This window comes from Mus caroli, chromosome 11 (assembly GCF_900094665.2).
Source record: "Mus caroli chromosome 11, CAROLI_EIJ_v1.1, whole genome shotgun sequence".
Taxonomy (NCBI): Eukaryota; Metazoa; Chordata; class Mammalia; order Rodentia; family Muridae; genus Mus; species Mus caroli.
This window is the reverse complement of record NC_034580.1, coordinates 45,713,950-45,741,751: the sequence shown is the minus strand read 5'-3', so window position 1 is coordinate 45,741,751 and position 27,802 is coordinate 45,713,950. Positions and strand designations below refer to the sequence as shown.

Here is a 27,802-nt window from a genome sequence, read left to right as displayed (position 1 = left end):
TCTACAAAGTGAGTTCCAGGACAGCCAGGGCTATACTGAGAAACCCTGTTTCGAAAAAAAAAAAAAAAAAAATAAAAAAAAAAAAAAAAAAAAAAACCAAAAAAAAAAAAAAAAAGAAGAAAAAGAAGAAAAGAAAAAAAATAGAATAATTGGGATAACTTATCTGATTTAGGTGGGTACCTTTTATCATTTTCAATCGGCTCTGAAATTATTATATGGGCATTTTGTGAATTGAGAATTTATTGATATATAAATCTGACTGGTTAATTGTAAGCTTCAAGAGTTTTGTTTCTGCCAAGTTGCTGGGTGTTGTGGCAGCTGACCACGGGGTGGATGGTCATTGCATGGGGCTGGCATGGCAACAACCCACCAAGGGAACTCGGGAGCTCCGGCCCAGAGAGACCTCTGAGTCGAGATCACCCAGCTGGAGCCATGTGGCCTGTCAGTGCCTGGCGTAGTGCGGGAACTTGCTGGTCTTTTTAATATTTCCCACAACACATACACACAGGGAATTTCTTTGGTCTGCTCAGATACATTCCTCAGAGCCTGGACCTTTCACAGCTTCTATTGGTGCAGAGAACATGTCAGATCCATGCCTTTTACTCCGGCAGCTCAGAGCCTGACTGGGGCTACATGTGGAAGCCTGTAACTCAGAGTGGGTTGTGCATCCACAGCAGGGTGCTTCCTGGGGTCTGGCCTGGGCCCCAGGCACATCACAGAGCCTGGCTGGGTCTTTTAACAGCTACCTGCAGTGGACAGGAAGTTCTATGTGACTTGTGGGGTCCAGGTAGATGGATCAAAGAGCAGTTCTTCAACATTGAATTTTGCAAAGTGGCTCTGAAAGATGAAGCCCCTGGGTGGGTTAAAAAGCAGAGGCCTACACTTGACTCAGATATCCAGAGTCCAGTCTTGGTGTGTTCTCTTCCATCCTGTCCCTTTTCCCACTGATGGGCTGCGAGTCAACCCATGGAAACTGGCTTTTTCCCACCCTGTGGGGCCAGGCACCCACTCACCATTGAAGCGGACTGCTCGGATGTAGTGCAGCAGGGTCCGGCCATCAGTAGGCTCCATGGCTGGGCACAGACCTGTGTGACCTGGGCAGAGTGCTTGGTGCATGCTGTGCAGAGCGTGAGCGATGGCATACACAGCATCTATCACGAACTGCACCTTCCCCTCCTGTTCATAGGTGGAGTCCTGGCCGATGCGTTCCTCGCCTGTCCTAGGAGGCCCAGAGGAAGTATGCCTGGCCCCTAGACACCAAGCCTGAACTCCCCACCCTCTCCCTTGTCACCTTCCCCATCCTGGTTAGTGCTCACCTGTGCATTTCCGGGTGGAATCATCTGACTGGCCACCCGAGCTGGTTAGTTTGCAGTTAAAATTCTCTTCCCAGAACTCGGCAAACCAGATGTTTCTGCGGTTGTTCTCCAGGGAACGAGTCATAAAGTATTGGTCAAATCCTAAGAGGTAGGAGGGTGGTGGCCATCTGAGCCAGGTGTGCTTCTCTCATGTCCTTTGGTCACTGGCCCACTGTGTGTCCAGGAGTGGCCCTGTGATCAAGATCTGGATTCTGAAGGCGGAGACAGGGGAATCCCACAGAGCAAGCTGGCTAGCAAGACTAGCCATATCGGTGATCTCTAGGGTTGGACCCACACACCCTGCCTCAGTGAATAAGGTAGAAAAAGAATTGAAGATGATTCCTGAAATCAACCTCAGGCCTCCACAGGCACACACATACACTTGTGTCATGTCAACACCGTACACACACACACACACACACACAAATGGGAAAAAGGGGGGGAAGGAACATGGCAGCTCCGGCATCCTTAAAGAATTTTTCACTTTATGTCACGGTTAGGGGATGCTATGGCTATGTAATGGGCAGGGCTTCACTATCCACCTTGTGAACGTGAAACCAGAGGCACAAAAAATACAGAGCTTTAGACAAAAAAAAAAACCTAACTAGAATCCAAGGCTCTGAGAACACCATTGGCTCACTGATCCACAATGGCACCACCCACTTCCAGATCTCTTCAGATGAAACTCCTTGATTGCTAATACTCTTCTCGGACCAGCTTGTCCACTTGACAATTCTTTAGCACTCTAGCTAAAAGAAAGGGTGTGGAAGTGGACAGTCCACAAAAGATGGAAGCCTGTGGGAGGGCAAAGTGCATAGAGACTGGGTCCCTGAAGCATGCTATCAAGGCTGCAGAGTCAGTTCCCTATTCAGAGAAATAGGAAAGCCCCTTGCAAAGTGAACCCTCACCAGTGGATTCCTCTCAGAGTTCCCAGCTGGGAATGGAGTTGGCAAGGAGACAGACAAGGTAGGCCTGGCTCACTTCATCACTTGGATCAGAAGGACAGTCTAGTCTACGTCCTTGGTATCTCTGCTGCCAACCTCCCCACTTAAATTACCTTTGGTACAACCAAAATTATGTGCATGGCATTTTAAAGCAACAGCAAAACACTAGGGGCTCTTTGCTCTGGACTCTGAGCTGAGTGTCTGTTCTCTCATAAACCTCATTCAAACAACTGCTTGCTGGGATGAGACTACAGAGTCTCAGAGTTACTCAGCATGTGGGGCTCCTGGAAGAGAGCGGTACCTGTGAGACAAATGTGGAAATGAGCATCCCAAACAGGAAGCACCTGGGAGGATGAGTGGGGTGGGGGACTCACCGTCGATCGAAGCCCTTTTGGGCAAGATGGTGATGGCCCCCACAGCCTCTTCCTCTAGGTTCAAGATGGGAGAGATCTTGGATCCCCAGCTGTCTGAGCCAACCCACAGGAAGTGGCCAGTCAGGTTTGCCTGGCGTGTTGCCTCCAAGACCCTCCTGGTAAGAACAGAGTTAGAAATGAGTTACAACCTGAGATCATCCTCCAGTTTGGTCCTAGCCGCCTCCCATCCTGTATCCCTCCATCCTTCTCCACATCATCCATCACATCCTTGTTTATCAGGGCTCTGCCCACTGTATATATGAGTGAGTGTGTGTGTGTGTGTGTGTGTGTGTGTGTGTGTGCGTTCGTGCGTGCGCATGTGTTGTATTGTTATATATATATATATGTATGCGTGTGTGGTGACCAGAGGTCAACTTCAGGAGACCTCTACCCCTTACTTATTATTTATGTATTCATTTATTTCAGACAAGATTTCTTCAATGCCCTGGAGCTTCTGATTTGGGTAGAATGGTTGGACAAGGAGCCCCAAAGGTCCTTCTATCTCTGCCTCCCCAGTCTGGGATTACAGGCAGCAGGATCCTGGGGTTGAGCTCAGGTCTTCACACTTGTGTAGCAGGCACTGTACTGGCTGAGCCATCTTCCCAGCCCTCTGTCCACCTAACCCACTCTACACTGGCCCTTGGGTGATGCTATAGCTTGCATTTGCTTTGAGTGTTTGTTTCTATCTGGTGGAAGCGTGCACTTCAGTGTAAACGCTGGGAGGTGACGTGACCTCTGAGAAGTGGAGCTTATAAACCAGCCCTGATACTGAATGCCTTTAATCCCAGCACTCAAGAGGACAGCTTGGTCCACATAGCAAGTTCAGGGATACAGAGTGAGGCCCTGCCTCATGAAAAATAAAAAAGAGGTGTGGCTTAGTGCAAGGTTATTGGGTCACTGGGGACGTTGCTCTTGACCTCTGGAAGGGTGAGGTAATTCTGTGAAGGTGAATAGCTATCAAAGAGTGAACTCTGTCCCTCTTCGTTCTGATGTTCCTTCTCTCCATGCACTCTCTCTCTCCTTCTACTCCCTCTTTCCATGATAACATTTGTCAAAATGTGATGCAAGCTAGGTCCTCAGCAGAGCTGGTGTCACGCTGCCTGAACTTTCACCTCCAAGAGTTGATGTTAAAAATAAGTCTTTTCCTTAAAAAAATGCCCCTGACTTGGATATTTTATTATAATAAAGACCAATGGATTAATGCAGAGAGCTCCTTTGGGGAATGTCTGGGGCACTCAGAAGCCATTCTGTCTACAAATTCATCCACCAATGTCACGCTCAACTTCCCAGGCTGGAAAAGAGCCTTGGCTGGCTTAGGATAATGTAGGTTTCAGGGTTTACTGGGGCAGAGTCCCCCACTGTACATTTTCTGCTCTGGGGTTTGCCTACCAGTTCTCTCTCCCACAATGAACAATAAAAATAGTCATGTTTTCCTGTGTTTCCCAGGCCAGGCCCGGAGAACCTTCAGCCAGTCAGGCCTGTCTCATTCCCAGAACAAAAGACTCCAGAGGGCGACAGGAAGAGCTTAGGGAGATGTGAGGAGTTGCTCATGGCCGGGTGTGAGGGAGAATAGGTCTCTCAGGAAAAACATCAAAGAGCACACATGGTGACTGAGAGTGCCACCTGACCCACCTGATGTCATCTTCATTGGCAAAGATGATGATGCCCCGGGCGTTGGGTGTCTCCATGAGCCTCCGGATCACTTTGTGGAATTCTCCTGGCTTTGGCTCCCTGGGAATCTTTATTGATTGGGCAATACAGACACCTCCTGGATGGCGAGGATACCAAAGTCAACCCTTATCTCACCTACCCTCCCTCTCACATAACCACCTGCCTGCTGCTTCTGTGACTACATGCTACAAGTGTGTGACTTATACCCTGTGTAGGGCTTAATTGTGGAGTTTGGAGGATAGAGAGCTTGCCTGCATCCTAACAAGCAGACTATAAGCATGACCTGAATCCCTTAAAGTAACAATGCTCTACATGTGTATCTCGACCTCTTTGGGGATTGAGCAACCCTTTCACAGGGGTCACCTAAAACCATTGGAAAACATTTTTACATTATAATTCATAACAGTAGCAGAATTACAGTTCTAAAGTCGCAACAAAAAATAATTTAATGGTTGGGGTCATCAAAACATGAGGGTATTAAAGGGTCAGGTAGCAGCTTTTGGGATGCAAGACAGCCTTAAAGGAACCTCGCCCTCCTGGAGCACTATCCTGCCTGGCCACAGAGAACCCCTCCATTCCTCTATATTCCATCCCATGGATCCTGGCTAACTCCTTTGTTAGTTGACTGTTGCCTGGAACCCCCATGCCCACTCCCAACTCACCAGCCTCACGGGAGATCTGCACAAAGGCCTCAACCCCGCTCTCGCCATAGTTGCCCTCAGAGGCCAGTGTAGACACGTAATTCCATCCCAGTGCCCGCACAATGTCCACCATGGCCTGTGCTTGGTAGGAGTCAGGAGGCACCACTCGGGAGAAGAAGTCATAGCGTGTGGAGTCACTGAGCTCTGGGGCTGTGGAGGCATAGCTGATCTGGGGTATCTGAAGCAGAAAGGACAGACAGCTAGGCTGTGGCTGGAGGGTCCAAAAACCAGGATGGCATTGGGGACTCAGGACATGGGTAAATCACAGACAAGTTGGAAATAGCTTTGGGGAACAATAGGGACTTGTGACACAGATGAGGGACAGGTTTGGGGGGGGGAGTTAGAGGCCAGATGGAAGGGCCACACACACATGCTAAAAGTATGGGGCTAGTGGGCTATCTGTGAATGCATCTGGTGACCTGATGGTTGGAAGGGCTCAGAGCAGGGCCACTCATAGTTGCAAAGTCTACAAGATGAAGAGGATCCTGGAGTTTAGGGAAAGTCTGCCCTGGTCTAGGGGAAAAGGGTTTCTGTTGCCCTGAAGGAGAGGCAGTCTTTGTCAGTGGCAACCCCCTCCTAGGATCAAAGTAGATTAGAGCTGGAGAATCGGGCTAGACAGTCCAGTGGAGAGGCTTGATAGAAACTAGGTTTGATCTATGACCATTAAATTAACAGCAGGGATTATAGGACTGAGCCACAAGCTACAAGAAAGTGGGACCTGCGGTGGGGGTGGGGGTGGGGGTGGGGGTGGATACAGTTGAGAAAACAGGAAGAGGAGGCTGAACTTCTTGGGCAGGAAGCAGATCTGCATTAGATCAGATAGCTGAGGTGGCCCTTCCAGAGATAAAGAGGGACCAGCAGGTAGCCCAGGGTGTGGACTGGAAGTCTTGGGAAGCGGGGGAGGGGAGGGAGTTGGTGGGGTTGGGGGGGAGGGGGGCTGTTCTAAGATGGGGTGAGTGTATCAGTAGTATAGGGAAGGGAAGTGGGAGAGTAGAAAAGTGGGAGGAAAGGTGGGGGGAGATGGAGGAGGGGTGAGGTTTAACTAGAGAGGGTCAGGGAGACAGATGGAGGTAAACAAGAAAGCAAAAACCAGAGGAAAGAGGGCAGAGAAAGGCCTTCTGCTGCTATAGACATGCCATCTCCAGAGGTATTCCAATCCCTGGATCCTGAGGTGTCCAGACTGCAAAGAACACAATGTCCCCTGGAGATGAAGAAGCCTTGCTGATAAGCAGTATAGAAAAGAGAAGGGAGCTCTGGACGTCTTTAAGAGCCCAACCCACCCCCTAATCCCCCACCCCCTGCGCACCAGAACAAGTTAAGGCAAGCATTTTGAAATGGAATTTAAATGTCGATTAAAAAAAAAAGGAGTGGCACTCCCCCCTTCAATACTCTCTGCTTTCAGGGATAGCTCAGGGCCACTTCTAAGGACTTCTAAAGAAGGGCCTAGTTCCCCTGAAATCTAAGTACCTTTGTCACCTATGGGTGCTCACGGGCAGAAGCACCTTGCAAGATTGCACAAGGTGTCAGCAGAACCTGAATGGGTGGACGAGTGGGGACTAGGTTCAATCTGCCCTTAGCCAACCATGTCAGGACACAGGCTTCTGGTAAAAGTGGCACCCTTCACACAAAGATGTCAGACCAACCAAGCTGGGAAAATTGATCTGCCTCTGTGGACAACAGCTTTTTAATCTGAATGATTGGGAGAGACTGAAACAGATTTTTCCAGAAGTTAGTAAAGGTATCGACCACCTGGGAGGGACGACGGGTGGCAGACGCCCGCCCTCACCGCAAACAGGCGCAAGACATTGGCGACCATGATGGACACGGAGCTAGCTGAGGCGCCCACCACCGCCACTACGCGCTCAGGAGGCGCGGCGCGCAGCGGGGGGACGCCCCCAGGGCAGCGCACGCTGGCCTCTTCGCCGTCTCCGCGGCCTCGGATGAGCGCCTGCACGAAGCTCAGCGCCTGCTCCAGAGCGTAGGTGTCCCGCGAGCAGGTGTCGAGCAGCCGCGCGCCCAGCCGCACACCGGGCAGGAGCTCCGGGTCAGCGTTGATGCGGTCCAGCGCGTAGAGCATCGCCTCCAGCCGGTGCACTCCCTGCTCCTTCTTCAGCGTCCCGCACGCACGCCCTGCGGTGCCCCGGGCGTGCACCGGGAAGAGGCCGCCCAGCGTCAGGCCGCCTGCCAGGCGCACAGAGCCCGCACCGTGAGCTATGCCCGCCTGCGACAGCCACCAGGCTAGCCACAGCAGCAGCACCCGGAGCCGCCCCATCTGCTCCTGGGCTGCGGGAAAGGAAGTTACCGGGACGCCTTGAGCGCCGGCGGACGAAGCTGCCACCCCGTGCTCGGCTGCCACTTCGGGATTCTGGCCAGACACCGAGAGCGCAGGAAAAGTTGGTGACTTGGTGACTCGCGCACCGGCAACTCAGCAGTCTCTCCCAGGCCTCCAGAGGATTGCTCTCATTCTCCCTGAAAAGTCCCCCTGTTGATGGTCCGTCCGGATACTTCCCCCACAGTTCTGGGCAGCTCTTCCTCTGGACCCACCCCAGCGCACCCTAGGCTACCTCCCCAGTGGTGCTTACCTGAGCCAACCTCTGGCTAGTAGGACGAGTCTGTGACAGCTGTAAAATCAGAGCTACAGTCTAGAGGATTTAAGGATTCTGGGGAGGGATGAGGGTGAGGGCAGAGACCCCCTCCAGAGCTTGAGAGTGGAGGAAGGCTGGCTCTCTTCTCTCTCTCTCTCTCTCTCTGACTCCCTGGGTCTGCTTCTCCCCTAGACTGCCTTTAAATTGTCTGACCCAGCAACACCAATAAGCTTGGCCACTCATCCTCAATATGCTGATTAAAGAGAGAGATAAGAGTGAAAGTTGGAGATAAGAGATTTACTCAATACGTCCCGCCACACTGAGAAGAGGAACAAAGAATTCCAGGGACTCCCCTGGTCGGTCTTCAGAGACTTAGGTTTAAACAGAAAAGGACATGCATAGCCAAGTGGTTCTGGTTGCTGGGATTCAGTCTCTCCTGCAAGGTGGTCTGACAGGTTATGAAACTGTGTAATCTCTGTCTGGGAAGCAAGCTTCCTCTCTGACTGCACCAGGCTTCAGGGAGAGCGCACAGGTGTCTCTAAAACACCCTCTCCTAACAAAAGCCCTGCAGCCGGTCTGACGCTGCTCTGGTCTGATGCTGCTCTGGTTCTGCATTTCTGTACCTACCTAGACGTTCACCAAACGTGGCTTATTCCACTCATAGTGTCTCCCTACCCCACCCCCTACGTTCTCAAACTTTCCTGTCTTTCTGCCATTTCCATTCTCTGTCCTGACCACTAGAACCTTTTCTCTTTTCAGATATTGGTATATGTATTATCTATCGTGTGCGAGCATGCATGCTTGTGTGTGTGTGTGTGTGTGTGTGTGTGTGTGTGTGTGTGTGTGTGTGTGTGTGTGTGTGTGTGTGTGTGTGTGTGTGTGTGTGTGTGTGTGTGTGTGATATGTGGCACATGCACTCTCATGCCAGAGTTAGTTCTCTCCCTTTTGGTTTGAGACCGGGACAAGGTGCATAGTTTGCATATCAAAGCAGACCTGACTACTTCAGGGATCTCCCAGCATCCTCCCCCAGTCCCTTACCTGACATACCCTGCCTCCCACCCTGAACTTTCCAGCCCAGGGGCTGGGCTGCCTTTTTCCCAGAGGTTCTTCCCTATGTAATCCAGACATTTTGGTCTCTTTCTCTCTTCCTTCTGCTCCTTCTCTTCTCTCTCTGTGTTGGAGACCGACATTGAGCCATAAGCCAAAGCTCCCCTTCCTTCCTGAGAAACTTCGGACCTTTTGAGAGATGTTGGGGACTGACACTGAGTCATAAGCCAAAGTTCCGCTCCCTCCTGGAGAGACTTCCGTCCTTTTGAAATGACAGCTGACACAACATCGAGATCAGATAATAGTATCTGCAAATTTTCTGTGAAAAAACACAGAATGTCCCCTGAGCTAAGAGTAGATAGCACCTTCCTGGGCAGTTACGCAGAATCACCCCTTCCCAGACCTTGATAGGATCTACTTGGTCTCGCTCTTCTTTCCCACCCCTTTCTCTTTCAGGCAAGGTCCCCCTCAGACCCCATGAATAACTGGGTCCTGCAGGTCGGGACATCTGTGCCCCCAATCTCGCTTTCTATTCTCCCTCACCCCCCCTTCCCCCCATGGCAACTGCCCTGCACTCAATCCTCCGGGTCTGTGAACTCACCTAAGAGCAGCTTCCCAATAAACCTGCCTTTAACATTTCACCAGCGGCAGAGAAATAACCTATCACCTTTCACCATGTTGGTCCTGAGGACTGAACCCAGGTTGTGAGTCTTGGCAGCAGGCACTTTTACCAGCTGAGCCATCTTATAGCCTAGTAGTTCTTTTTAATGCAGTTGTATAAAGGCCACCCCAACTTTCTCTGAGGAAAACTGTGGCAGATGATAGGAACTGAGCCAGCCAGAGTGTACCAGCACAGTGAATCTGAAGAACAGATGCAAGAGCCTTGGTAAGGCTGGAAACAATGCTGAGCAGACCTTCAGCAGCAGCAAACACACCAAAGCCTTGCAGAGAATCTCTCCATCTGCAGACAGACAAATAGACAGACCTCAGGAAATGCCTGGCTGGCTGCCCTAAGGCCCTAAGGCTCTGCAGCTGGCCTTTGTCAGCAACTAGATTTGCATTTCAGAGTGGTGTGAAACACCAGCCCACCCACTGGCTTGGAGCAGGGAAGATGGGGTTAGTTTACCCTGCAGCTCCCATGTGGGTCAGGAGCCCTCAGTTGTCTCCCCACATCATTTCTGAAAGTTTCCTAGCTCTCTGGAACTGATTCACACCGGGAAGATGTTCAACCCAAAGATATTTTCCCATCATTGTCAACAGAGGACAGAATTGAGCTCTCTGATGCTGGACAGCAAAGGCATTTTGGAGACAGTTGCTGAGCCCCAGCCTCCAGGGATTAATGGGCTCTTCAGTGCATTAGTCAGGGTGGATTAGGGTGGCAGCAGAGATCTGGACATGAGTGGTGGAGAGAGCAAGCAGCAGAAACATAACCACTATCCTCCGATTTCTCTTGCCACACCCAGAGCAGTTCAGAGAGATGAATTCTGGTGCTCCCCAGCCAGCTTGTTTCTTTCTTTCCCGTTTGCATTCAGTTATAGTGCCACGCACATTCAGGGTGGGTGTTTCCCCCTCAGTTTAACCTCCCTAGAGAGCCCCTCACAGTTACACGCAGCGATGTGTCTCCCGGGTGATTCCAAACTAGTAAGTTGACAGGGAGGACTAACCATCACCTCATCCCTCATCCCTCATCCCACTGCTGCTTTGGCAGCCTGTCTTTCCGCTAGGCTCCTCTGCCAAGCCCAAGGCAACTGGAGACCTTTCAATGTAGCAGGATGGAGTATTAAAACAATCTGCCATCAGCACTTGTTGACACCCAGCTATGCAAGCTTCCTTCAATATGGCTGTGCACCATTAAACATGCTCTTTGGTTCGATCGCCATGTGAATGCATTGTGCAAAGACTGACTTGGCAGCTAGGAGTACTCAGTGCTGCCACCACAGGGTGGCCTGGTGGCAACCAGGGAAGTAGCTCACTAACGGTGAATGAAGCACCATATAAATGGAGTTTTCTTTTTTTTTCCCTATAATTCACTGTTTTGAATATATATTAGTTGAAATATAATTTACAGGTCCAAGATTCGTAGCTTACTCTTGGAAATTTTACATTGCAGTAGTATAGAAACTGGAGGCTGAGGTGGAGGTACTCTCTCCTGTAAAGTTACTTAGCTTGATGAAATTCAGTAAAACAGCGAGTAGAGTCTGCTTTGATAAGCTTTAAAACTAGTTTCTGAGAGTTTTTTGTTTTTGTTTGTTTGTTTGTTTGTTTTTTGAGACAGGGTTTCTCTGTATAGCCCTGGCTGTCTTGGAACTCACTCTGTAAACCAGGCTGGCCTCGAACTCAGAAATTCACCTGCCTCTGCCTCCCAAGTGCTGGGATTAAAGGCGTGTGCCACTACCGCCCGGCTTAGTTTCTGAGTTTTTAAAAACTTTATTGATTCTTTGTGAGTTTCACATCATGCACCCCAGTTCTGCCCATCTCTCCATCTCCTCATATCTACTCTTCACCCTTACTACCTCCCCCCAAAATAATACACACACACACATACACACACATACACACACACATACACACACATACGCACATACACACACATACAATCACACATACACACATACACACACACACATACACACACACATACACACACACACAGACACACATACACACACACATACACACACATACACACACATACACACACATACACACACACATACACACACACACAGACACACATACACACACACATACACACACATACACACACATACACACACATACACACACAGACACACACACAGACACACATACACATACACAGACACACATACACACATACACACACACAGACACACACACATACATACATACAGACACACACACACAGACACACACACACAGACACACACACACACCACAACCACCACCAACACCACCAACACCAACACCACCACCACCAACAAAACAAAGCAGAGAAAATATCTCACCAGGCAAGCTGTAGTGTGTCACAGTGTGTCCTACAGTATTTCCCTCTGTCCACACAGCTTCACTTGAAGATGTTCATTATAATGAGTCAACGGTCTAGGTTGAAGTCTTTGGCTTCTGTGATACCATCAATATTGGATCTTCATTGAGACCCCTCTGGGTTATCCTGTTGTTGCTCTGTGCCATGGAGAGCCTGCAGTTTTGGAATAGCAGGGATGCCCCTTTCATGCATGTCAACTGTTCACAGATAATATCGATTTTGGGGTGGGCTGGCTCAGAGCCCAGGATCTTGCACTGGGTAGTAGCTGAGCTGGTCAGCTTACCAGCTTTCCCTTACCCACACCACTAGAGTGAACTCTCCAGCACTCTTGCAGCTAGGCCAGTCAATGCCTCCCTCCATTGGCATGAGGCAAGGTCAGCACTCCTGCTCTCATGTCCTCAGGATGGGTCATCTGTACTCATTCCTCCAGAGCCAGCTCCACTGAGCTGTCCATTCAAGGTTCAGGGTGCACTCTCCCAGGTGCTGCAGCCTGTGAGAGACTGGGCCATTTCTCACACTCTCACACTCATACTTCCACCATCAGGGCCAGCTCCACTCTATTGGCCAGGTGAGATGCAGGCCCACTCATCCAAGTGCTATAGCCAATGAGGGGCCATTAGCTCTGGCTCCCTCTCATGATCCAGGGTCAACTCTCCCAGCCACTGCAGATGGGGGAGGAGGACATAATCCCCGCACCCACCTCACACCAGACAAGTGGCAAGGCCAGCTCTCCCATGCTCTTAACCTGGCGGGGGATGGGAGGGTGGAGTTCACCCGTGCCCCCTCTACCAGTGCCAGGCGACTGTGCTGCCCAGAGGAGATTCAGGGCCTGCTCTCTGAAGTGCAGCCAGTGAGGAGCAGGGCCAGCTCACCTGCTCTCATGACCCTGAGGCCAGTTCTCCTGACTGCCTCAGGCAGTGAGGGGCCCAGTGAGGGCATTGCCCCTACATCCATACCACCTCATACCAGACAAGTGTCAGGGCCACCTCTCCTACACTCTACCCTCTGGGCTGCCCCATCCTCTCTCCCTCGAACAAGGCCAGCCCTATTGTGCTGCCCAGACAAGACGCAGGGCCCATTCTGAGTTCTACAGCCAGTGAGGAACAGAGCCAGCTCTTCCACTCTGATGTCCCTGGGGGCCAGCTGTCTCTACTGCCTAAGGTGGCAGGGAGTGAAGAGGTGGGGAGAGCATCACCTGCATACCCATGGCACCTCACAGCAGATGAATGATGGAGCCAGCTTTTCCGAGAGCTTTCACTCTTGGGGCTGGGTCACCTGCACCCTCAACACCAGGGTTAGTTTTGCTGTGCTCTCCAGCCAAGGTCCAGGGACTGTTCTGAGTGCTGTAGCTGGTGGGGGTGGGGCTAGCTCCTGACTGCAGGAGTAGTGCGGAGCAGTGTGTGTGTGTGTGTGTGTGTGTGTGTGTGTGTGTGTGTGTGTGTATGACATCTGCACCTGTGCTACCCATGGCAGCCAAGTGGCAGGGTCAGCTCTCCCACACTCACATCCTCGGAGCTGACTCATCTCTACCCTCGAAGCCAGGAGCAGCTCCACTGTGCTGCCCAGACCACTCTTGAGAGTGCTGCTATAGGTGAGAGATGGGGCCAGCTCTCTAGAGTGCCGCATCCAGTGAGGGGTGGGACAAATTATGCACAGTCCCCAGACATCCACGTGGTCCCCATTACCAGGGGCATCCCATGCTCTCTAGTAGTAATATGTGCCACGGTGTGTAGTCACAGACTCAGTCTTCTTGTTAAGGTGTAAAGCCTGGACTTATTAAATGTTTGACTTGCAAAGATTTTTGTTCCTGTCTGTGGGTTATCGGTTTACTTTCTTCATAATACATAACATTTTAAGATTCAAAACATTTGTTAAGATTCAAATTACATTTTTCTTTTATTGTTTGTGTTTGGATAGCACATCTGAGATCCCATAGGCAATTCCAAAGTCATGAAGATTTATACCTGTCCTGGTTAGTTTTTTGTTAACAAACAAGAGTCCTCTGAGAAGAGAGAATCTCAATTGAAAATGCCCCCTGTGGGGCATTTTCTTGATTAATGATTGAAGTGGGAGGACCCAGTCCCCTAGGGGAGGTGCAGCCTTTGGCAGGTGGTCCTGGAGTCAACAAGAAAGTAGGTTGAGCAAGCCACAAGGAACAAGCCAGTAAGCAGGTTCCTTCTGGGCCTCTGCATCAGCTCTTGCCTCAAGTTCCTGCTCTGACTCCATTCACTGATGGAATGTGACCAGAGAGAGAGAGAGAGAGAGAGAGAGAGAGAGAGAGTTCTAAGCCAAGATCAAACCTTTCCTCCCTACGCTGTCCCACCCCACCGCTGCTGCTTTTAATCACAGTGTTTTATCACAGCAATAGAAACCATAACTAAGATATCACTAAACACTCCTGTGTTTTATTTTTAGTGTTTTGTGATTCTAGCGCTAACATTTAGATCGTTGATCCATGTTGAGGGAATTTTTGAGTGTAATATGATGTTGGGTCCAAATTCAACCATTTGCATATGGGATATCCAGTTGAATACACAGCAAGGTGGATGACGCATGGGCAGAAACCTGAATGAAGAACAATGTTGGTGTCTGGGAGGTAGAAAGAACAGTAGCTGGAACCCAGATGAAGACCAATGTCAAAATGACAACAGCAGTAATATCAAGAAACCAGAAAGGGTGTCCCTGCTGAAAATTTGTGTGTGAAACTCCACAGGAAAAACTGGGAGTGTGAGGGGGGTAAAAGCAAAACAACACACTAAGCTGTAAGCAGATGTGGAAGCAGGGCATTCATGCAAAGCAAGATCCCGGTTTAAAAGTAAAAATCTAGCGCTACGGTAGACTGCCTGCTTAGCTCACACAAGACCATGGGTTCCAGTTCAGCACGGAGGAGTTAAAAAGAAATGGCCAGAGCATTTTTCAGAGAACAGGCACACACAGTGTGGTGAAGGAGACGAAGGAACACCAAACACATCTCCCCTTCATCTGGTTGTGTTGGCATTTAGTCTGGGATCCGCCCCACAGTTACCTGGCGATAGCCAGGTATGCATGACTCACTATAACAGGGGTGGCTTGCCTTCTCCTGTCTCTCTTGTTCTTGCTCTCTTGCTCCTGTTCCTTATTCTCCCTCCCCATTCCCCTCTCTCTCTGTCCACATGCTCATGGGTCAGCCTCTACTCCTCTCTATACTCTCTCTCTCTCTCTCTCTCTCTCTCTCTCTCTCTCTCTCTCTCTGCCTTTCTCTCAACTCCCCTCCCCATGCCCTGAATAAACTCTATTCTATAACATACTGTCCTGAGGCTGGTCCCTCACGGGGAAGGGATGCCTCAGCATGGGCCTGTGGAGGCACCCCCTTCCCCCACACCTGACCACACATCCACCAAACAGATTTCATTCCTCCTTATCTTTTTATAAAACACAACAGGTTGTATTGCAGTCTGCTGTGTCAGCTCACAGCATTGAGCTGCTTCACTCAGAGCAGAAAAGACCCATGTGAAGCCTTTCCCGGAAGAACAAACTAACCCATGATACTCAGTTATGTTGCAAAGGAATTTCTCTGTTCACAAAATATCACACAATAGGAGAAAATGACAACACACACTGTGAAATTGATTGTAGGTAAAATAAAAAAATAAAATTAAATTAATGTTCAGGCCAAACCAAGAAGTAGAGGGATAGGAAGAGCCAGCCCAACAGTCACAAACTGACAGAGACAAACCTGTCACAACCAGTCTTGTTTGAGCCAGCGATGTACTTTAGCGGATTAACGATTTGGGGGATGTATGATTTAGGAAATGTATTTCTGTAATTCACTACATTAACAGATTAAAGGCAAAAAGCATGATTATCTAAATGGATGCTGAAAAAGCAATTTGGTAATATCTACTTCATTCATGATTTAAAAGTTTAGCCATCTGGGGATCTTCTTTAGCTTGAGAAAACTATTAACTAAAAGCCTACAGAAAGTACCACAACTAGTGTGGAGTCACTATAGTCCTTAAACTAAAGTGGTATGTTTTAGCATGTGTATTGAATGCTTTGTCTGTCGGTGGTTTGGTGGTTTGTTTGTTTATTTATTTTTGGAGGGGGTAGTTCCATTCCTTCTGGTATATTTGGAATAGAAGTATATCTGGAATAGAAGCAGGATAGAATCTTACAGCGTTCGGTGACTTTCAGACCTTTGCAGAGCCTTCTGACGATGAAATTCTCCCATCTTTGTTCAGCAGAAGCCCTTCAAGTTGGTTCCCGGGACACTGTGATATGACCTTTAGCTGGCTGTCTTCCTTCCAGGCACCAGGGTCTATCTTGTGAGCGTCCCCACCCCTCCCCCTGGGACTTCCTTAAGGCGTTCTTTGTGTTAATTGCTACCTAGAGAACATAATTTGTATCTAGTTGAGACCGAATAGTCATTCTTCAGAACTTTTACAGTGGACAAAGACAGGAAAAACTTTTTTTTTTGTAAAAAACAGACATTTCCAACTTAAGTAATGAATAAATTATTTCTACCTGTTTGCTTTCCCTGAAAATCTGAGCTGTCCATGACAGTAATGACTAATATGGCAGGTTTTTGCTTAATACAAAGTATGAGCCAGCAATGAAAAAAATGTGTATGTTATGTATCTTTTGTAGCCTAGAAAAAGCATAATTTTCTATTAAAAAATGAAAGAGGACAGTCCTTTCGCTATCTGAAACTAAGCAGTCAGAGCCTTATTCTTCAACATTTTAATGCACACTCACTTTTTCCTCTTTAGTAGTATTACCATTGTAATTATGAATGAAGTCTGCACAAAAACCCGAAAGCTGGTGGCAATTGAAAAGTTGATTCTCAGTCTTTAGGCGCCTGTGTCTCACTCTGCACCATACGGGGTGGGTGGGAGTGTCACAGTGCCTTCTGGGAAATGTAGTCCACAGTGTAAACCAGGTGGCTCAAGCGCACGCGCAGTTGAGCCTAGTCGTACCCGCTCTGGGCATTGAGCTTTCTGGGCTTTCTGACAGAGCTGGCACGGCCGGGAACCTGCTGGCCAGGGCTGAAAGCCTGGCAGAAGCACGCAGAGGCCTCCGCTGCTGGTGAGGGCCTCGGGCCCTGACTCCAGGTTCTGCCGCCCGAACAGCGGTCAAAGAAGCCTCCGGCTTCAGGTTAGCTAGTCAGGTCGGCCTTGAGCAGATCGCCTACAGGCTTTCAATCCTGGAGGTGAAACTTTGTTTCTGTCAGTCTTCGGTGCTGGACAGTATCTTAACTGAATTTCACAGTCCATTTTCCCCCCTGTTCCTTTGCTCTAAGGTTTTACTGTTGGAAAGGAGCAGAAAGGATGCTGGGCACGGAGCCCAGAACGTGTTAATATCATTCCCTCTACAGGAGCTGTCCTCCACCCCCTTTTTCTCTAAAATGTAAATTGAGTTCTGGCTAGTGCTGCTAGTTCTGGCTTGTGTGTGTGCGTGTTCTTGTTAATTTAAGTGACTTTGGTAATACTTTTGACCAGAGGCAAAGGCCCATGAGGAAGAGTGGACTAACTTCTAATTGGTGGAGTCTGCAAAGGGCATGCATTCTGCAGGTGTGTCTTTCACTTGCAATGTCCAAGTGCAGATATGTGGAATATTTGTGCTTTTTTTTCTTACCTCCGGGAGTTGCACACAACGGTGCCCTTTACCTTGTTAATAATGAATTTGATAGCTGCGACTGTTTAGTTCAGTTCATCTTTATTCATAACCTCAAGTGAAAAGGTCATAGGCCCGTTGACAGTGTGCTTATACTTGGTACTCCTGCCCAGGTTCCCTGTCGCTTGGGTTCCCTGTCGCTTGGGGAGGTTGGGTTGTGCAGCTGCCCAGCAGGTGTTTTCTAGCCTGGTGTGGCCCAGTGAGGGCTGGAGGGCAGCCAGGATGAGTAGACCTCAGGGCTTCTTTCTCTGCCTCAAGGGTCTTCTCAGGAGCAGCTACAGAGGGAGAAAATGACCACGAGGTTGCTGCCAGCCCAGGTTCAGGTGAGTAAAGGCAACTTCTCTTTTTGAGCTGCCTTTGGGCTGCAGCAGGGAGGGGGCGGGATTTATTTTATCCTTTTTTGAGCTTCTCTGGGCTTCCTTATACAGGCAGAGGAGATGGAATCAGGCCAAAGGCTGTCAGTACAGTTTTTAAAAAATATCTTTTTCCACTTATACCTTTTTTTTTTGGTTTTTCGAGACAGGGTTTCTCTGTATAGCTCTGGCTGTCCTGGCACTCACTTTGTAGACCAGGCTGGCCTCGAACTCAGAAATCCGCCTGCCTCTGCCTCCCGAGTGCTGGGACTAAAGGCGTGCGCCACCACGCCCGGCCCACTTATACCTTTTGACTAGTGGAAAGCTTAACCCCTCCCTCCCAATATGTTAGCCTACTTGAGGTTTTATGACTGATTGTAGGACTGGTCTCATTATCACTTGTCTCATCAATGCTTATCAGCCTCATTCCCCATGTTGCCATAAAGCTAAGCTTAAACAATAGAGCTTTGTCCCTATACCAGCCCCTACCTTCACACCCAGATCTAACTTCCTCCTCATCTCTAGAAGTGATTCTGGGCTGCATCCAAAGGAACAGAAGGAAAAGGTTATGTACCATAAATGCAGAAACAGAGCACAGAAACTGATTCAATTCTTGCTTATTTAGACTTGTCCCCATGCACAGTTCTGCATGCTGCAAGCAGTCCTCCTTTGTTGCTTGCTTGGCTGAGCTTTTTGAAAAGATCCCAGGGAGTTTTAGTCTTCTTAATCTAAAGGCTATTACATTAGCATCTGTGGCGATTCCACTCAAGGAAAGACGTGGGTTACCAGTTCCTTGGGGGAAGCCTTTCTGAGTTGAGACTAACAAATGACTTAGCCACTAAGAAGATTCACACGCTCACTGGGAAGATGGTTCAGTTGGTAGTATATATTTGCCATGCAAGTCTGAGGACCTAAGTTTGAAGCAAGGCAAGCCTGGCAGAGAGAGAGAGGGGGGGGGTGCTGTGATGTTGCTCATAGATCTAGCACTTTCCTAACTTTCCTAGCTGAAGGCTCTGAAACCCAGAGCCTTACTCCCAGCACTGCAAAGAAACAGATGTGCAGACTGTCTCTGCATTCATTTCCCATGAGAGTCAAATAATTAATTTACGTGTGCCCTTTGACAGAGCAGGAAAGATGCCAAGCTTGGTGACCAGCTTGGGGTCATAGAAATGTGTCTTTGGCATGCTAAAGAAAGAGCGGGTTCCTAGCGTTTCCACTGTAAAAACGCTGCGAATGTTGTCCATGGAGGCCCAGCCCATGATTTGCAGAGAATTAGAAACATGGACACCAGCACACCCTCTCTTTTCTGGTGACGAGTACATTTCGTAGTCTCAGGTTCCAAGCTCTGTCTTCCTGATTTTGTTTCGTGATTCCGAGTGTCCTCTTGTAAGGTTGTGCTGGCTCGTCTTATGTCAACTTGACATACAAACTAGAGTTATCTGAAAGGAGGGAACCTCAATTGAAAAATGCCAGTATGAGATCTAGTTGTAAGGCATTTTCTTAATTAGTTATTAATAAGGGAAGACCAGCCCATTATGGGCGATTCATCCTGGGCTGGAGGTCATGGGTTCTATAAGAAAGCAGGCTGAGCAAACCGTGGGAAGCAAGCCAGTAGGCAGCACCCCTCCATGGCCTCTGCATCAGCTCCCGCCTCCAGGATCCTCCACTGTTTTAGTTCCTGTCCTGACTTCCACCAATGATGAACAGAGCTGTGGAAGTGTAAGCCAAATAAACCCTTTCCTCCCCAACTTGCCTTTTGGTCATGGTCATACTCATCACAGCAATAGAAACCCTAACTAAGACAAGGGTACTGTCTATGAGCTTTCTGAGGGCACAGTATCACCTACTGTATATGTGAATTTATGCTGGAGAATGAAGGTGATGTCCAGAAATACTTGCTTGGTTTGAAACACTCAACACCCTCACAGGATTGCTTCTCAGTCAGGCTACCTGTGGGCATGGTCTGGGTTAAGCAGGAATGGGTTTGCTGTTCCAGGAGCCTGTGACGTTCAGGGATGTGGCCGTGTCCTTCAGCCAGGATGAGTGGTTGCACCTGGACCCTGCTCAGAGAACCTTGTACCAAGAGGTGATGCTGGAGAACTACAGCAACCTGGCCTCGCTAGGTAAGAGGCTTGCTGGGTAAGGGGTTAAGACTCTGCCGTGGAAGCACGCGACCCCTACCCACCTCCTGGGAGGACACGGACAGGGTTTGGCTAGGTTGGGCCTGTGGATGGGTTCAGTCATGGCTGCTCTTTCCCAAGGCTATTCTGAGAAGTCTGAGTTGACAAAGGGTTCCTTCTCTTGTGTTTTTCCTGTTGCTATGGGTCCCCTGAGATCTCCCACCAAGAGGAGCCCTGAGCCAGAGCCCTGACTCAGATCCTGAGACTTCTGGCTATCCTCTCGGAGCTCAGTTTTAGGCTGCTTTCTAAACAAAGTTTCTCCTCCTGTGCATGGTACCCTGCCTCAGGGTCTACCTGGGCTGGATCTCCGTGCCAGTATGGCCACTCATGTCTTCTTGTTCATGAGCAGGGATTCTGTTTTCCAAGCCAAAGGTCATCGCTCAGTTAGAACAAGCAGAAGACTTCCAGATGGTGGAAAGTGGAATGTTTCAAGGTGTGTACCTCGGTAAGTGTCAGAAGGAGTGGGACTTGAACCTGGCACTGCCTGGGCACATTAAGGGGATTATGCTCGGAGGACTCTGGCTAGGGACGTCCTTTGATGTGCCAGCACATGGGGTTGCTGGCAAGGGCATTTTCAGAGGGAGAGGTGAATTGTCCAAGCACAGGTTGTACTTTGTCAAATGCCTCCATGTTGTCATTTGAAAGCATGTGCTGCCATGTGGTATGTGTTGAATGTTTATCATTCTTGATCCCTCTACTGTTCCTTCACATTTTTACTTCAGTGGTTTGCACATAGCTTTCATGACTGTGGTGCATCCCCTGTTCCAGCTTGTGAACACATTACTAAATGACCTCACAGTACCCAAAATGTGTTGGTGTCACAGTAAGGAAAATAAATCAGAGGACTTCCTCTTGCAGTCGTTTTACCAAAACCAAGCCCAGATTGAGTTCTCTACTTCTTTCTCCCCATGTCTTCCACCTCTCCCTTCTGTAGTTTGTCTGTTGTGTGAATCTAAATCTGTGTCTGCCTGAATACTCTCTTATGAATTTGTCACGGTGCCTGTGAGAGTCCCTAACAAAGGGCTTTGAAGCCGTAGTTGCTTAATCTGCTCTAATCTCCCTGGCAGTGGGTGCGTGCATGCTCCTCAATACCCGCCCAGATGTTTTAAATCCAAGAATGAAAGACAGACAGACAGATAGACACACACACTTTTAATATGTCTTGAACAGTGCAATGGCTGGGGACTTCTTTTTTTGGTTTTTCGAGACAGGGTTTCTCTGTGTAGCCCTGGCTGTCCTGGAACTCACTTTGTAGACCAGGCTGGCCTCGAACTCAGAAATCCGCCTGTCTCTGCCTCCCAAGTGCTGGGATCAAAGGCATGCGCCACCATGCCTGACTTGGCTGGGGACCTCTAAACCTCTCTGTGGCTACTCTCCCTTCCAATATTCCTGAATTATTACTCACTAAAACCTGTTTTTCTCTTCTGGCCACCACAGACCCAGGCCTGTAACCCTCTTGGGCCATGACCCCCGACTCTTTCATCTTGGAAGTGTGTCTCTGTCTCTCTCCTACACTTCTCAGCCTGGGACCTTCTCCTCCCTGGCAATGGTGATTTTCTTCCTCCTCTTTTGAATTCCCGTGCAATTTGGGAACCCAATTGACCTAATATAAACAATAAACTAAATCTACAACAGAGCGTTAGCTCTGCATTTATTGAATATGACAGGAATATGAGAAAAGAATGAGGGATATTTTACAGAAATCTACAACAGAGTGTTATAAGGGATAAAGCTTTACTAACTCCAACTGACCCAGATGACAGACCAGTGCTATCATGTGACACCTGAGTGCTGTTCTGGACTCTGGGGCAGGCATTTATTTTATAGGTTGTTCTTCAACCTATTGTTTTCCTTTCTCCAAGTGACTACCACATCATGCATTGTTCTCTGGGTCAGGAGCATGGGATTAGACTAAAATTATACATTAGCTTAGGTTTTAAAAGTTGGTTGCATGGAAAATCCAAGGCAAGTAAGGACAGTTGTTACACTGTTCTTGGAAAAGTCAGACCAGGCTAAACAAGCAGGCTGAGCCCATAAGTGGTCTCTAGGTGTCTTAGTTAACTCTGGCTATGAAGTCAAACAGAAGTTCCAGTTCTTTTCACTGTAAGAGGCTCTCACAATAATGTATCACCCTTCTGTCTTGGACTTTCGAATTTTTTGTCTGCAACTCAATATCCATTGTTAAGAACAACAAAATATATGCATATGTAAATACACGACAATGTAGGTGTGCCAAAATGGCGACAGTATAGAATTTAAGCAGATTCGCAGATACTTACCAAGCCATTCTTGACTGTGACATTTGCAAGCCATATATAGCAGATATATGGCTCCTGGTATCTACAGCTGAGTTTGTTAGACTCTGGTTGCCGTGTTGTAAGTGCCCACTTCCTGTTCTGCTTTGGATTTTGACTTTGTTTCTGGTACCAGAGGTTGATTCTCTTGGGCTCAGTGACTTCCCAGAATTTACTCTGTTCTGGCAATAGCTGGGCATTCTGAGTCAGTTTCGTCTTGGGTTGCCATTCATGAACTGTCTTTAGATTTTTTACTTTGTTTTGATGAGGTTATTTTCTATCAATAATTTTTTCAGCATTTATGTGTATAACATATGTATAGTTTAAGTCCTTTCTCTTCTCCTTTAGACATGGGTTTTACAGTAGAATTCTGACATTGGATTTTTTTTTCCCTATCGATAGCATCCACACTTGGCTCCACTCTACCGTCTTTGAGCAGTGAGTGTTGATAACAAGCCCTCTGTCTGATTCTGTATCTCAGTTTTTTCTATATTGGTAGCTTCTTTTATAATCAGGAGGGTGAATGCTCTTTTATAAAATATATTCATTTTTTTGAATCAATGATTTCATTTCTTATAGTGTATCCTTGCTATCCTGGCTCTTATATAGATTTTACCTGTTTTTTTACATTAGTTAAATTTTGTGCAGGGGTAGTTGGGGGATGAGCCATAGCATGAGTGTGGAGCTCAGAGGACAGCTTTCAGGCATTGTTGCTCTTGAGTCTAAGACTGAACTAAGTTGTTGTAGGCAGCATGATCCCCATCCAGCCATCTGGGGCCCTAGATTTTCTCTTCAACTTCATTATCTTACCACTCAGTTTAAATATCAGTATAGTTACCGCCACTACATATTGATTTGGTTTTGTTTGTTCTCATATGCTTTTCATAAGGCCATGGTTACCCCTTCAGCAATTTGGTTACGTGGCTACTGAATGGAGAGTTTGCTCTTGCCTGGGTAGTCCCTGTAATTCCCAGAGCATTGGCCTCTGCTCGTTCTATTGAGGGAAGGCACATTATAACATTTACATGCTGACAAGGGCCAGAGTGGCACTGTTGAGACTGACACTGCTTCACAGAGTTCTTGGGGCAAGGGCAACTCTCCCTCCTCCCTCTCTCCTCTTCCTCCCTGCTGATTGCTTTTGGGATTAACCTGAGTATGCTGGCCCCTGACCTGGATGATGAATTGAATAGCAACCTAAGCTGTGCTTAGCAATACCTGAGGCTTTGTTGCTAAATCAAGACTGGCACCCTTTCCTACTGTTAGAGCTGCCATCTGATATCCTCAGCCCACTTACACACACACACACACACACACACACACACACACACACACACACAGACATACAGGCACACACAGACACACAGACACATACATAGACACACACACAGACATACAGGCACACACAGACACAGACAGACATACATAGACACACGCACACACACAGACACACACACACAGAGACATACAGGTACACACAGACACATAGGCACACACAGACACAGACAGACATACATAGACACACACACACACACACACAGACATACAGGTACACACAGACACATAGGCACACACAGACACACACACACAGACACACACAGACATACAGGCACACACAGACACACAGACACACACACACACAGGCGCACACACACACACGTTTCTTCAGATCTTTCCTTTCAGGCATGTCTACCCTCCTCTATTTCCTTTCCTTTGTCCTTGTCCTAACCTTTCATTAGATTCTGAGTTTGGATTTGTTAGCTGCGTCATGTGATTTTTGAGTTTGGATTTGCTGACCGCGTTACATGATTTTACATTATTTTCCTTTATTCTCTGTGTAAGAGTTACTTACGTGTTGTTTAATTTAGGATGGAAGAGCTTGTTTGAACCCATAGTTTCCAAAGAAGAAAATAAGGAAGTCTTGAAAAACCAGAGAGTGGATAAATTTTTTAACTTCATATTGGGAAAAACGTGTATAAACGAGGAACAGTTAGAGGAGCAACCAGGCACTAAGAAAAACCCTTTCAGCGAGATGCTGCTTTCTGTTAGAAGAGGCTGGAGACGAGAGCGAGGCTTTCCAGGGGTCGGACTCGTGAGAAATCCCTGTATAACACTTCCATTTCCTAGGAAACCTGGAGTTGCCTCCAGAGGGAGAAAGCCCCACTCACAGCAGTACTCAGTTCTGGGATTCAACACAGTACGCAAGCTTTATAAATGCAACATCTGTGGGAAAGTCTTCTTCCACAGTTCCTCCCTGAGCAAACATCAGAGGACTCACACTGGAGAGAAGCTCTACAAATGTCAGGAATGTCGGAAAGCTTTCAGCCAAAGCTCATCCCTGGCACAGCACCTGAGAGTCCATACTGGAGAAAAGCCGTACATCTGTAGTGACTGTGGGAAGGCCTTCAGCTTCACCACCTCTCTCATTGGGCATCAGAGGATGCACACTGGAGAGAGACCCTATGAATGTAAGGAATGTGGCAAGACCTTCAAAGGCAGCTCCTCCCTTCATAATCACCAACGGATCCACACTGGAGAAAAGCCTTATAAGTGTAACGAGTGTGGGAGAGCCTTTAGCCAGTGCTCATCTCTGATTCAGCATCATAGAATTCACACTGGGGAGAAACCATATGAATGCAGCCAGTGTGGGAAGGCCTTTACATCAATATCACGGCTGAGCAGACACCAGCGCATCCATACCGGAGAGAAGCCCTTTCACTGTAATATGTGTGGCAAAGTGTTCAGTTACCACTCGGCCTTGATTATCCATCAGAGAATTCACACTGGAGAGAAACCATATGCATGCAAGGAATGTGGGAAAGCCTTCAGCCAAAGCTCAGCACTTATCCAACATCAAAGAATCCACACTGGAGAAAAGCCGTACAAGTGTGCCGAATGCGGAAAGGCCTTTTCCTGGATCTCACGGCTTAACATCCACCACAGGATCCACACAGGGGAGAAGCCGTATCACTGTAAAGAGTGTGGGAAAGCTTTCAGTTCCCACTCTGCGGTCAATACGCACAGAAAGATCCACACTGGTGAGAAACCTTATAAATGCAGTGACTGTGAAAAAGCCTTCAACCAAAGCTCGGCCCTTATTCAGCATCAGAGAATCCACACCGGAGAGAAGCCGTTTAACTGTAAAGTTTGTGGGAAAGCCTTCCGACAGAGTTCCTCGCTTATGACACATATGAGGATCCACACAGGAGAAAGGCCGTACAAATGCAAAGCTTGCGGGAAAGCGTTCAGTCAGAGCTCATCTCTTGCCAACCACCAGAAGACTCATTACTGAGAAAAACCATAGAAGTAAAATGCATGCAGTAGATCTGCCTTGAGACATTCCTTCCCCGCTGACTGTAACAGAATTCATCCAGAGAGTGATGAGTAGCAGTTAGTCGGGGCTGAGCATGAAGTTAGATTTCAGCAAACATCAGGCATTTGTGATGCAGTATAAACTCGTGAGTGTTTGGAAAACTTACATGGAATATTTGGAAATGTTACGTCGTATGTGGATTCTTTGACGTTTCACTGATGGTGGAGTTGACACTGAGATGAACTGATATTTTCTTTCTAGTGATGCAGACTTAATAGCCACCAGCTTTTTTAACATCACTGCTGATTTAGGTAAAAGTGCATACTTGAGACCAGCCTAGGATCTGTGTTGTCTGCCTTTGAGTGTGAGTGCAAAATCGCTGAATTAGAAAACATGAGAAAAGAAGTCTGTGTAGGTAACGCACAGCTGCTTCAGGGTCACTTCACTAAAGTGTGTTTTTTAATACTCTGGAAACAAGTGCTTGTTTATTATTTTATTTTTGGTTTTTTGAGACAGGGTTTTTCTGTGTAGCCCTGGCTGTCCTGGAACTCACTTTGTAGACCAGGCTGGCCTCGAACTCAGAAATCTGCCTGCCTCTGCCTCCTGAGTGCTGGGATTAAAGGCGAGTGCCACCACGCCTGGCTGCTTGTTTATTGTTAACAATTTTGGTTCATTTTTCCTTTCTCTATTGCTGGATTTTCTTGGGCCTGCCAGCAACATGAAGACTTCCAGTATAATTTAGAGCTCAGGCCTTTTGCTGGGGCAGTCTCCCAGATGCAGTTTAAACTTAACTCAAATGTACTAGCCTGAGACCGGCCACGAGCCTAGTTCTCTGCCCCCATCTCTCTCCAGTCTCTGTTCTTTTCCATGTCCACTTCTGAATCTCTCCCTTCTTGCCTCCCCTGTGTTAGCCCCAGCTATTGGCCATTAGATCTTTAACACAACCAATTTCTTAGGTTGTTTTAGGCAGGCTAGGAAGGGCAAACATTTACAGTGTAGAATTCTAGTGATGGGCATAAAAATGACAATACCAAAATCCTGCCAGCACTTAGTTGTCTGCTGGTACAGAATTAACAGTTGAAGACACAGACACACGCCTCAATACAATTTGAGGAAGGTCAGCCCAACAAATTCACTAAGCTGAGAAGAAAATCACCCTGAGTATGTAGGTGTATTATTTCTTGAATTCTTCCCACAATTTACCACCTCTGGTTCAGACCCGAAGGCACTCTAAGGCACAAAATGCCTGCCGTCTCCACTTGCTTTTCTCAGAGAGCAATTACCGTTGCTGTATTAAATTGTGAGGTGAGGTTCCTCAGACAAATGCATTTCAGATTTTATTTACACACACACACACACACTCACACACTCTCACACACACACACACACACACACACACAGTTTGTTAGAAATGAGAAATTATGTCACAGTGTAGCACAGTGCTCCCTGTAGCTGATGTGCTCTGTTTATATAAACTTCTCGAGTCAGCTTCTTAAGCCTATGAAATTTCTAGAGCTTCCTGAGCTTTGTGAGCCTCTTTTTTCCCTGTTTCCATTCAAGGTAAGCTCAAAGCACATAACAGCACCCTCTCCATTCTTCCTCTTCTGCAACCTTCCCTGTGCCTTAGAGGAATACAGATGTCTGTCTGATTATTTTCTTCCATTCATGGCTTGAGGCTCAGTATACCACAGCAACAATCAGTATTCTTAGTGCCATGACAAACTGTGACCCACAACAACTACCTCCCACTGGGGAGGGGTGTTTCCCAGGTCAGGAGAAATTGCAATCCCATGGTTAAAACAGTTTGCTACATAGTGAGAATTTTTGTTTCTTTTAAAACATAGTACTGTTTTGGGAATATGTTTTTGTTTTAATCCCAGGTGTGGGGTGTGTGGCTGCTTCAGACTGTCCACAGCAGCTGACATGATTTGCCTCATGCTCTGGCAGGGTACATGATTCTGCCAGCTGCAGATAGTTTCTGCAAGGGTATGGCGGTTGGAATTCTGAGGACTCTTAAGAGAGTATATAAATACAAGAGCCCCTGAGAGAGGTGTGGCAGCTCACGCCTCTCCTGCTGTTTGCTGTTGCTGGTTTCTGGTTGGCGATATCCTGACTACAAAGATCAAAAATGCCCCCAAGGAGCTCAAAGGTCCTCATCAGCAGGAAGTAGTCTAATGACATCATCGCCCCCTTTCCCCTCTATCCTTTCTCTCCTACCTAGTGTTGGGGCTTTGGAGGGGATAAGGGTGGAGAAGGTAAGAGAAAAAAACGC

The 27,802-nt window shown here is 47.9% G+C and overlaps 2 protein-coding genes across 5 annotated transcripts in view; one reads left to right on the top strand and one right to left on the bottom strand.

The window, feature by feature from the left end:
- The window catches only part of Grm6 (glutamate metabotropic receptor 6), a 15,916-nt gene extending 8,094 nt beyond the window's left edge, over window positions 1-7,822 (bottom strand). The window contains exons 1-7 of the mRNA XM_021177510.1: window positions 7,667-7,822; window positions 6,871-7,367; window positions 5,046-5,262; window positions 4,345-4,480; window positions 2,674-2,828; window positions 1,317-1,457; window positions 1,014-1,214 (exon numbers count right to left, since the gene is read on the bottom strand). Coding sequence (XP_021033169.1) covers window positions 1,014-1,214; window positions 1,317-1,457; window positions 2,674-2,828; window positions 4,345-4,480; window positions 5,046-5,262; window positions 6,871-7,356 — 1,336 coding nt within the window. The 5' untranslated portion in view covers window positions 7,357-7,367; window positions 7,667-7,822. The remainder of the gene's footprint in view (window positions 1-1,013; window positions 1,215-1,316; window positions 1,458-2,673; window positions 2,829-4,344; window positions 4,481-5,045; window positions 5,263-6,870; window positions 7,368-7,666) is intronic.
- Window positions 1-27,802, top strand: part of Znf879 (zinc finger protein 879) — a 74,407-nt gene that overhangs the window by 30,545 nt on the left and 16,060 nt on the right. Inside the window, exons 1-5 of one of the 4 annotated variants that reach the window (XM_029483370.1) lie at window positions 16,694-16,874; window positions 17,652-17,716; window positions 19,743-19,869; window positions 20,276-20,371; window positions 24,086-26,004. In XM_029483370.1, the coding sequence (XP_029339230.1) occupies window positions 17,684-17,716; window positions 19,743-19,869; window positions 20,276-20,371; window positions 24,086-25,509 (1,680 nt within the window). In that variant the 5' untranslated portion in view covers window positions 16,694-16,874; window positions 17,652-17,683 and the 3' untranslated portion in view covers window positions 25,510-26,004. Of the gene's footprint in view, window positions 1-16,693; window positions 16,875-17,651; window positions 17,717-19,742; window positions 19,870-20,275; window positions 20,372-24,085; window positions 26,005-27,802 lie in introns of those variants that run through there. The other 3 variants (XM_029483367.1, XM_029483368.1, XM_029483372.1) reach the window with 3 other exon arrangements.